Source organism: Anastrepha obliqua, chromosome 5 (genome assembly GCF_027943255.1).
Source record: "Anastrepha obliqua isolate idAnaObli1 chromosome 5, idAnaObli1_1.0, whole genome shotgun sequence".
Lineage (NCBI taxonomy): Eukaryota > Metazoa > Arthropoda > Insecta > Diptera > Tephritidae > Anastrepha > Anastrepha obliqua.
In genome coordinates, this window is record NC_072896.1 from 124,346,537 (window position 1) to 124,358,339 (window position 11,803).

The following is an 11,803-nucleotide window of genomic DNA, read 5'->3' on the forward strand; positions in this document are numbered from 1 at the left end:
ACACGGAAGTTAGATTACCAAGGATGATCGATTAAATTGAGATCTTTTCATCATGAGGTTTGGCCAATCTGCTATGGTGAAAAACAAAATTGCGTAAGGATGATCATGGATGATATATTTACAGGGTTTACTCATTAACTAAGGGGAAGAAGTAAATTGTGAGGGGAACTTGAGCTGGTACGTAACAAAAGATTTGGCAGCCGAATTTTGCACGATAATTTCATATCTATTCCCACACTCATCCAATAAGTCGTTTTTCAGATGGCAGCGAAGTTCATTGGTTAATTTTTTTCGTATATCAGTAACACAAGCTAAATTTGGTTAACACATCCCAGGTTACGTTAACCTATCATCTAATTCTGTCAAATTCGCCCAGAGCCGAATAACGGTCTGCTAAATACCACACCTATTTTCATCATGCGAGCAACTTCAGCTGCTACGCCAGCTGCTACGCCTGCTATTAAGCAAATGATTCTAAAATTAATAGTAATTTTCAATTTTAAGACATTAAAAAAAATGATTTCCTCCAAAGCAGCCGGGCTCGAATATTTTTTGATTTTTTTTATTAAGATAAACTCAATTTTTTTTAGTTTTAGTTTTTCAGGCCGAAAATATATTAAATAAAATTTGTAAGTATTGCAACATACAATTATATTCACAATTTTGCCTTAGAAATTGTCAACTTCCACACCGAGTAATTTAAGAATCTAAACTTGGTTACAAAAATAATAAACTTTCTATAATACCGAACAAATCTTAATCGAAAAATGTATTAAACGTGAAAGGAGAAATAATGAACTCATTGTGCACGTTTTAAAGGAAGAAACTCAATCTCGTGATGAATATAAATTTTTCTGTAAGGGATTTTCTCACTTTCAGACTCAAAAATACAGAACAGAACTCGAGGCACCTCCTACACAGATAATTATTTTGGCGCTCTGTAAATATTGAATATAGTGAAATAAATTTCGTATACCTTGCAAAAAAGCGGAAAAATTCTGTGAAAACTAGAAAACCAAAACTGCTAACAAAACCCAGCAAACGAACTCTTATTTTAAGGATGTATTGAATGGCCCTCGTGGATGCAGATAACTTATAGCATACACACATCTGCACATGCACATTTTTATATCCAACTGCGATCAAATTACGTAAAAGTGAGCTGTAAACTGCATAAAGTCATAGGTGGTAAATTAATTTAAAACTAATGTTTTCTTCCTCTTACGAATTCTATAGTCGTAATGAACTTGGCTGAAGTCTCAATTAAAAGCTATTTTCACATAAATGGTGTAGCTTCGCCAAGCAGGAAGAAAAGTTAACTTCCTCATGACTGCATCTATTTTTCACTTTTAATTGCATAAAATTGCATTTCTAAAATAGCTCTTCAAGTTTTTCATTATCCTTTAAATAGTAACGAGAAAGTGCGTGGGACAGTCGAGTAACTTGCAGCCCAATCCAAACGCTGATTTCGCATTGAAATTATTTATTAATTTATTGCCCACGCATTTGGGTGGTTTCACTAGTCTTTTGCTATCTTAATGTTGTAATGTTGCTGTCCATATGTGGAATTCTCCATAGTTTTATGATAATTTTGATTTGGTTTTTGGGCATTGAATGCCTTATGTGGCTATCACCAATTAAAGTCGAACCTCATCGCTTATCACACGCACATGTGTACACACATATACACACATACATACATAGATTTTTGTCCACTTCTGTATGTGCATGCGTATGTACGTTTCTTAATTGCCAAAGAAACCTTGAGGCTTGAAGATATTTGGTGGAGTTTCAAGTTTCCTTCCGTTGCCTAAAGGTTTGTGACTTCCTTGGCTTGGCTTGCGCTTTTCATTTTCAAAATAGTGCACCAACTGGTTTTCTGAACTCGCACGCAATGTGTTGGAAATTTCATTGCTTATGCTGCTGTATTATTATATCTACATATGTACCTATAAATATGGGGTTGTGTGTGTGGATGAAAATATTTATGTTTTGGAAGTGTATTTTGCCTTTTTACAATTAAAATCCTGGACGACTTACATTTATTCATATCAAAGTAGTTCATCTGGTTAGGAATTATATTTTTTCCGTACTTACACTTCCGTACTTGCACTTACTATGATACTTCGTCGAAAAAATTCAGCGAAATGCATAAAATCAAAACAATAAAATCAAATATAGTGTAACACCTCGTAACGTACTTCTATATTAACCGGGCATCTCCCTTCTTTTCTGTACCAAAGTTTTTTCGGCGGCCGCCGTAATTAAATGGGTTGCTGCGTGACTACCATTCGGAATTCACAGAGAGAACGTAAGTTCGAATCTCGGTGAAACACCAAATTTAAGAAAAACATTTTTCTAATAGCGGTCGCCCCTCGGCAGGCAGATTTATGTGAGCAACACCAACTGGAATGTACTTTCGAAAATTGAGTTTTTTGTAAATAAAATAGTTTTGAAAAATATTATTTGTGTTAAAATTTTGCTCCTACTACAACTTTGAATGAGATCTGTAAGCTTTCGTACTTTTATTCTGATTTTAATGAATTTAAACACTTGACTATTTAGCAAAGCGATTGCTGAGCACACACGTGGGCGAAGGCACGGAAATGGCAACAGTTCAAGTACAGGAGTGATCTCTTACGATAGTTTCAAGCCGACCTTAATACAAATTTGTGGGTTTAGTCCTAAGGTTGACTGCTTAATTGGGTTTTAAAAATGAATTATTTTCCCATGTGACTTGGTCCAGATTACTGTCGAGCATATTCTACTCTATTTCCTATACAAGGGGGCGCAAAATTAATCCACCAATTTTGTTGTTTAATAACTTCTTTACTAAATAAATGGTAAACAAAATATTTTGAGTAATGGAAATTTTTATTTTGACCTTTACGTCCTCCTTTGTCTGCTTGTATACTGCAGGTGCCTACTTCACAAGTGTCAAATATGATGGGCGTACGGCGCTATTTGCAAGAATTATAAATCTGCGGAGAGATGATTAATTTTGTGCCACCTTGTACATGTTCTATGTGCATTTATTCTGCTTAATAATTAAAGCTTAGATAGTTCCAATTTTATTTGGTTCCAAACCAAATACAAAAATAACTTTACTAAAATAATTCTTCCAACCCTGCGATGCTATAAAATATTTTAATTTTTTTTATTTTTTCTATTTTTTTTATTTTTTTCTATTTTTTTTTTATTTTTTTCTATTTTTTTGTTTTTATATTTTTGTTTTTATAAAACCATTTTTTTACAATAAAATAATTAATCATAACCTAAGTGTGAGCAATTCTCTTCGACCTCATACTGCATCTGCGCCGTTACTGAACTTTTTTCTCGTCTTCTCTTGCAGATCAAAATCGTGGTATCGGCAGTGCGGTGAATAAAAATGCCAAACACACAGATGCACCAACAGAGTTGCATGAAATCAATCACAATAACAATAATAGCATCACAACAACAACTGTAACTAATGGTACAACAACAACCACAACAACACGCACAAATTCACAAACCCCATCGCCCATCCTAGGACATCATGGCAAGAAGTCAGCAACGTCCACAACTACCGGCTCTAGTGCCACAGTGCTCGGTGGAACGTTGCTGGAAAAAGTGAGTAACGAGCCCCGGTATTGATTTTCTACATGCATGAGTTTCTATTTATCAAAAACTGTTTCTATTGCGCAGAAATCTCAATCGAAATTGCTCTCGGCGCGTGGCAAAGCTTTGCTACCGAAATCCCATCAACAACAACGCTCGGCTGAGGAAGCGCCTGTGCCAGCGACCGGAGTCGCTGAGCGACTGGATGCGACGGAGCTGCAGCGTTTGAAACATTTGAATCGACATTCGTGTAACGGTCGAGTGGACTATGAGGCAATCGAGCGGCACCTGGAGCAGACGGAATTGCAGGAAGAGCACCGCAACAAAGGCATAGAGGCTTTGGGCGTTTTGCTGCAGTATGCGGTGTTCAATGTAAGTACAGGACACAAAAACACTTCTATACATTTTGATGCATCTCATTTGTACAAACAACCATACATAGGTATGTATGTATGTATGGGTATGCAGGAGTGTCTTTTGTGAAAGTTAGAAGAAGTTTGTAACCTTTCTTTGAAGTGAAGCAATTAACTATTAATTTGGAGCGGTTTTTTCATCTTTTCAAAAGTAATTTAATTTATTGCGTCTAAGGGTCATTGACAAAAAAAATTAAGAATTTTTCCTCATCAGTTTTTCGATCGAAAACAGGTACTTATGTACAAATTTACACAAAATTACGAAACCGAAAACTATTCGCACATCGCAAATATTTTCCACATTTCGCTTGAATACTTTTCACAGGTACAAATAAATGCCTTTGTCTGTTTGTATTTAGCCAGATACGCGAATTCAGCGGACTTCAAGGACAAGTGCTTTGTGCGATGCTAAAACTGTTTTTGGCTATGTGCATATACACCTGTATGTATATACATTAAGGTGGATCGATGGTATATGGAAATTTTTTTAAGTTTTTTTGGAGTGGCTTGGCAATGAAAAGAAGATGCCTTATAAGGTTTAATAAAAATCATAAAATATTACATTATATTATATAAGTATAGGGTTTTCCAAACAGAGGTGTTATTTTGATATTCAAAGAAAAATGCTATTATTTAATATAAATGATCGGATGTTTATTTCATTATAAAGAGGAAGGTATGCCGTTAATAGTGGAAAATAACATCAGGCAAATAACCACCACGACCACGCCTACAGGACTTCCTTAACCGAATTGCAAAGTGACTGCCCTATGTCCTCGATAGCGAATTCCATCTTCGAGGTCTTGAATCGACCCTGGGCTGTTGGCGTAGACCTTCTCTTTCACGTGGGCCCAAAGAAACAAGTCACAAGGTGTTAAATCACAAGATCTCGGTGGCTAATTGTGATCACCTCTTCTAGAGATAACACGGTCCGGAAACTTTTCCGGGAAAGATCAATAGTTTCGTTGCTTGTGTGGAACGTAGCGCCGTCTTGTTGGAAATAAACGTTGTCCAGATCAATACCATCCAATTCCGGTTATAAAAAATCGTTAATCATCTCTTTATAGCGCAATCTTATTATTTGGTTTTGCTTGTGTTCATTACAGTCCTACCAATCTCGCATTTTTTATAATGACTATATCATCCGCGTATGCTATAGTCAGAGCCAACATGGAAAATAACCTCGTGAAGTCTTTAATAGCAATAGTAAGAAAATTATATTATATATGCATTTAATTATAGTGTCTTCATAATGAACTATGCACATTAGCCCCATACAATAGCTGCGCCATAAGTTGGTTAAAATTTTAGCATTTGTTGGAGTCCTATTAAGCATAGTTCGTGATTCATGTCTTGGCGAGTTTTAATAAACAGTTTGCTTCAAAGTGAAATGAAAAGTGTACCGATCCTAGGTAGTTACAACGAGTTCTGTTAAGAGCAGGACAGTGGCAAAGGAGGTATTCTAACGTACCCCTTTCTTCTTAGCTGCGTGATATGGAGTGAGACAGTTTCCCATCAGTACTTCAACCAATATTTTACATTCCTTCCTTGGGAGTGATAAAATAAAGTTGGTTGTTTTCGTGTTGCAAGTTCGTAGCAATATTTTTGTCATTGGTAGGTCGAGGCTTGCCATATAGGCTATGCTTCCAGAGTTAGTTCCTCGTCTAGTTCCGTCTTCGAAACACAGAGTACATCTGTGCGGACATATGTGCGACGTACTCATCTTAGGCAAGCGGGTGCCTGCCTTAGCAAGCTGGTCACCGTCTTCATCTTCAGTAACCATCAGCGTTTTTTTTCTCTGCGCAGTCTAATGAAAATGCTACAACCATTTCAATTATAACTTTTTTCTGATGGTGTTTGTAGGCTGAAGTATTGCAGTGCAAGTAAAGTTTGGAATCTGCTTTCTTTTCTTAGCTGGCAGTAAAATTTTCCTTTGTTTTTTTAATCCGAAAGTGGTTCATAATCTGTCATTCCATTACTCAGTGAGCGCTAGGCAAGTACACAAACTTGTAAGTTTTTGAAATCCTTCTGAACACGTGTGAATCGGAAGTGTTCGAGGGATCTTCCGAGGATAACAAAATCTCAGCTCTCAAATTTCGTGGGTATCCTCACAGATCGCTATCCGCGAGGTATGCATGTGGTGAGACTTCGAATTATTTCGAGTCCTGAAGATTAGATGGAATCATCTCAGCACTACAGCACCTTCTAATTAGCTGCACTGCTCCCGCGGGACTTTCGGCATCTTGGTTCTCACTTCTCTCACTTGATATCAAATCTCGGTTGAACTTCGTAAGCATCATTAAGCGGCTAACACAACGGCAAATCAGTCACCGTTCGTAATCCCCCTACCCTCTTCTTTCATACTATCGGTTTCCTTCATCTTATTTCCCTTGCAATGGTATCATAAAGGATGAATTTGATTTATTCGTCCAAGTGGGCCCTCTTTCTGGGCAACCATGCTAACCTAACCTAACCTGCCATTTCATTACTCCACGAGGACTCGTGTGATACAGGACCTTGAGGAATTTATGGCTGAATACCTGTTATGTATCTAGATGGACTATCATATTTGTGTGTAAACGCCGAAGTTCGCACTTAGTCTGTAATAATTTAGGCCCTAAGTTGTTCAGATTCGCATCATTTTCTTCGTCCGATTTGTCGCTGCTCTCATCTGTGTCTTGTCCTTCATGTTCAATTGGTGGCTAAGAATCTTTCCAAACATCTGCACTTTCATTGCCACGCTGCAGAAGAGACAAAATTTCATCTAATGCCAATTTGTAAAAAGCAAAAAACCAAACAGCTCAGAGCCTGCTAGGCATAGCGCTCGATATATCGGACTCAAGGCGTATCGGACTTCACGACTAAGAACTACAAGAAACATTGCACTATAAAGTAAACGTCACAGTTGTTAATGTTTCGTTCAGTAATACAAAGAAAAAACAACTAAATACTAAGAAAAAGAATTATTAAAATTTCTGTTAAAAATATATCAAAAACCAAAAGAAGAAAATAATTTACACGAAAATATTCGATAAATAAAAAACGTATTTAACGGATTTCCGATTTATCGAATTTTATGCTAGAAAGGCTTCGTAACATTTTAATTATCTCACTTCACAGCTGGATGCATTCGCATGTCCGAGAGTAAAAACCGAGAAACACAAAATTGAGGAACGTTTAAGCACAACACTGAAGCTGCTGGATGAAGCGAAAACCAACTGTGCTCAGCTACAGGATCAACTATGTGAAAAAGAAGGCTATTATTTACAGCGCGAGCAAAATCTGCAAGCATTTCACCGCTGCGAATTGGACAAAGGTAAATTCTGCATAAGATATCCTGAAAATAATTTAACCAAACTCTCCTCTTCTCTTCCATAGAACAAGCCAATCTAGCCGATTATCAAGCTTTTGCACAAGAGAAGTTCAATGTACTCGAATCACAATTGGAGGCAAAAAATTTGGAGCATAAACGTACCATAGAATCGTTTCGCCTGGAACTCTCACAGAAAAACCAAGAGCTCTGCGCAGCCGACGAACGTGAAACGAAATTGAAGGAACGTTTCAGTGCGTTGGAGATTTCTGAGCAAGAGTTGCGTGAAAAGCTGAAGAGTTCGGAAAATTCCTACGCTACGCATTTAAAAGTTGCCTCAGAACGTCAGGAGCAGTGTCATGAGCACATAAAAATGATTACGAAGGAAGTGGAAACGCTGCGAGCCTCCAACGAAAATAGGGAACGTGAGTTGCGTGATAAATTGAATTTATCGCAGGAGGAAATTTCGGTTTTGCGATCATCTCAGCGCAGTTTCAATGAGAGCTTGGACCGTAGTAGCGGCATTAGCTCACCACGTAACTCTAGCACTTCGGAGTTTGCGCGCTTGGAAAGCGAGGTGGACAGCTTACACTGTGTGTTGGAGTTGAAGCAGAAAGAGATTTCGAAGCTGATCAAACAAAACGAGAAATTGATGCGAGATGCTGAAGAGCGCGCCGTACTAACAGGCAAAATATCCAAGCTTGAGTCGATGATGGAGATGCTAAAATCAGAGCTTGACATCAAGTCGGAGAAGGAGAAGTAAGTATGAGGGAAATATTTGAATATGGAAAATAAATTTTTTATTTTCATTACATTTTTTTTTAATCATATATTAATGTTTCAATTTCTTTCCTTGCAGGGACTTCCTTCGCCAAATAGACGACATGCAAAAGGCTTATAACCACGAAATGGTAAAACGAAAGCGTCTCAGCTACGATAACGAGGCCTTGCAATGGCAGCTCAAGCAGCGCTCAGAGCAATTGCATATCGTGGAAACCAAATTGCATGAGCTCTCCGCAATGGAATCGCACAACGCAAGCACTCAATCTAGTATTCACTCACTGAATCGTTCTCAGCTGATGAACGGTTCATCAATGGCCAGCATACAAATGGACGATTTTTCGCCACCCACATCACCTGTGGTCAAGGGTGTAATTGAAAAGCCTGATTCCGTGTCGTGGGTGCTAGAGATGGACGATGATACACCCGAAGCAGCCGCATCGAAAATGGTGAAACGCGCTGGTTCTTTTCGTTCAGTTGAGCGCAGTCCTTCGACTCGTCGGCAGTTGTCCGGAGGCACCAGCGCCATGAATACATCTTTGAGTAGTGTCGGCAGCGGTGCATCATATGGCAATGGTAATAGCAGTGAGGGACCCAATCCACTCTCGCAGTCAATGTCTGCTACCACAGTGATACGACATTCCAGCGATGTGCGAACCGAGTTCAGCAAACGTCCGCACTCGCGCACTCGCTCCAAATCGGTGAGTGTTAAAGGCACCGAACCAGTGAACGCTAGTGCAGGTGCGCTCAGCACCGGCTCGGTGGGCACCAAAAGCGGCAAACGGCTATTGCGTCAAAGCTCCAGCTCAAGTGCATGGAAGCAGCATCAATTGGAGTTGATCAACTGGAAGGAACCGGTTAGTTCGAGTTCACCGCATCAAAATGCGATACATCCACGAACATCTACGCTGTGTTCAGAAATAGACGAGGAGCTGGTATTGGCAGGCAGACACGATGACTCGTTTTTTCCACACACTCCAAACTCCAGCGCAGCCGCCCGAAAGCTCATCACCTGCGACACATCCAAGTTGAATTCGGGTGAGCGATTGGATATGCAGTCGTTACCCACACACGCCTCCGTGCATGATCTTAAAAAGAAATTCCACGAGATACAGGAATCCGCGGGTGAAGCTATGGTGTCGGGCACAAATTCCGAGGACGAAAGCTGCTCCGCGTCATCTGATGATGCTTGCTCAGCATCGACCTCGTCTGCAACAACAGGTTCAACCTCGTCGCTAAAGAACTCGCACATTTCACTGGAAGACGATGTTATCTTGTTCGACAAAATCAACAGCCTCAACGGTACGCCAATGGAAGTTAGCTGGTCCGATGATACAGAAATATTTGCTAACGGCTCAACGGTATGACAAGACGAAGCGTTAGAATTAGCAGAAGAAGATGAGGAAGAGGATAGCTTCTGAATCTAATTGCAATAACAATTTAGCAGGCGTTCAACAGAAAAACGTAATTTATTTTTTAAAAAAGAAAAGCAAAAAAAACTTAAGCCAATAAGAGGTTAAATAAACTGTGGCTCTTCCACTGGCAAAGCACAGACATTTCACAAATTCAGCACCTCAAGGCGTTGGAAATGTGATTGCTTTGAGGGTAGAAGAGCGCACAAAACATGACAGAACACACTGGCCAAAATTATATAGTTTGCTGGGATTTGGCGCTATTTGGGTAGCCTCGAACTACTTAACTTTATTTAATTTTATTTATTTGAAGGAAGAGAAATGAGAAAGCGTTAATGAATTACTTGTAATTTTGATGGTTTCATGTACAACAGAGAGTAAAAATAATAATAAAAAAAAAATACTTTCGCATTGTTATGAATGCTTAGGGAAGAGATGTGAAATCTTAATACTGAAATATTTATGCTGAAGGAAACTAATTTGGATGGCAACTGTTCCGCTTTTGCTCGCAAGTTGCGAATGCATTTCCATACAAATGGACTTACTGGTTGCTAAAAATATGCATAAGAAAGAAAAATTCTGGTTAATATTCGGGGCTTCATCACCCTGGAGCACTACTAATCATGTGCAGATTCTGCATCAGAAATTCGGGAGTGTTGTCTGACGTATTTGAGTTTTTAGTTATCTCTGACTGATTTTGCTGAAAATAGTTTCGCGCGCAATTAACAACTCAAATACTGGAACCCCCATATATGCCTTATTCTGAGTATGAAATGGTGTGGTGAAACACATACCCATGCATATGAAACTATTAGCTAAGCTTTCTATTAAAAATACGACATCTAGCCAGCAACAAAATTTTCGAAGCAAAATTTATTAGACGAATATGAGCGCCAATTACGTCTGCATTTATAGGAAAATTTGAAGACCAGAAAATTGTATGACCAGAGAGAAAATGTAAATATCGGCTTTTAAATTTATTTTGATTGTTCCATGCGATATTTGTGGCAGCGGCAAGCTAACTAATGGCGTCACCAGGCTGCGCAGAAATTTTTAATAAAGCAAAAGTTTTGAACGATTTGAAAAAAATATAAACACAAACGAAGAATATTGTAAGGGGTATGAAAACAAATGTATGTATGTGTGCAATGAAATGGAATCGGCCCGTCTAATGCAAACTTAACTAGGAACTTTAGCGCCCGCAAAGCAGTCCATTAATGATACGGAACCTGAGGAGTAGCACCTTAATAAATATTTGTGTGTAGGCGGAGGAGGAGGAATAACTGGATTTACTTATAATTAATGTGTTTCACTGTGTGAAAACACTTCACTCTTGCAAAAAACGTGTGTCCAAGGCGTAAGAAAGTGAATGTAAAGGAATATTTTAGCTTTAAAGATTATAATTTTCACTGTACTTTCAGTTTATTTCATGTTAATTGTATTTATTTAATTATAGTAAAAGTGTGTACCTAAACATTAAGCTTATAAATATTATTGTGTAGTATTTAGCTACCTTTCTTTACTACCTTAAGTTGGAGTCAGCCGGTCAGTCAGCCAATCAGCCAGTCAGGCAGGCGGTTGTGTCGCGTTGGGCTGAGTTGTATTGATGAATTAAATATCCAAGAATGTGCATTATAATTACAAAGAAAAAAATATAACTAATATTGATTGTTCATTTGTTTTATATGTGTATGTATAGGTGTGTAGGCTTACTTGAATGCATGAAGAAAAATATGTATAAGAACTTATGTGTGTTAGTATTTATTACATACCACAAATACGACAACTATTGCCCCCCCCCCCCAAAGTAATGAGAAACAATTGCAAATGGCATAGTTGTTCACCCTTTCTTAACTTCTCTGTTTTCGAAATGAAGTGGAAAACTGTCGTAAATAATACACAACAGAAATGTAAAAGCGAAAATGAAAAATTCATTAAATTAATTGAAGTTGTCACAGTTAAAAGAGTTGAAAAATGCATATTTGCCGTAAATTGAAAAAAAAAATAATAATAAAAAAAAAAAACAATCCAAAATGGATGAAACAGCAGAAATTGTAATCTAACATTTGAGTAGTTTGGAAAAGGGCAAACCGTGCCCGAATCCAGCTTTGGCAGTTATTATTATAAACAAATTTCATTTGCCATCGAAACGCAGTTTCAATTGAATGGAATGTCTGATAAGCTAATGATTTGTGGCTTGATCATTGAAGGGAAAGCAAATGCTGAAAAACCAATAAATAAATATACAAATATAAATACTATATATGAAATTTTCTGTTTCAAATTAA

At 38.0% G+C, this 11,803-nt stretch overlaps 1 protein-coding gene across 1 annotated transcript in view; it reads left to right on the forward strand.

Annotated features, from left to right (window-relative positions):
- Positions 1 to 11,803, forward strand: part of LOC129247105 (serine-rich adhesin for platelets) — a 346,746-nt gene extending 334,943 nt beyond the window's left edge. The window contains exons 6-10 of the mRNA XM_054886033.1: positions 3,353 to 3,612; positions 3,688 to 3,972; positions 7,134 to 7,329; positions 7,392 to 8,082; positions 8,183 to 11,803. Of these exons, the coding sequence (XP_054742008.1) occupies positions 3,353 to 3,612; positions 3,688 to 3,972; positions 7,134 to 7,329; positions 7,392 to 8,082; positions 8,183 to 9,470 (2,720 nt within the window). The 3' untranslated portion in view covers positions 9,471 to 11,803. The remainder of the gene's footprint in view (positions 1 to 3,352; positions 3,613 to 3,687; positions 3,973 to 7,133; positions 7,330 to 7,391; positions 8,083 to 8,182) is intronic.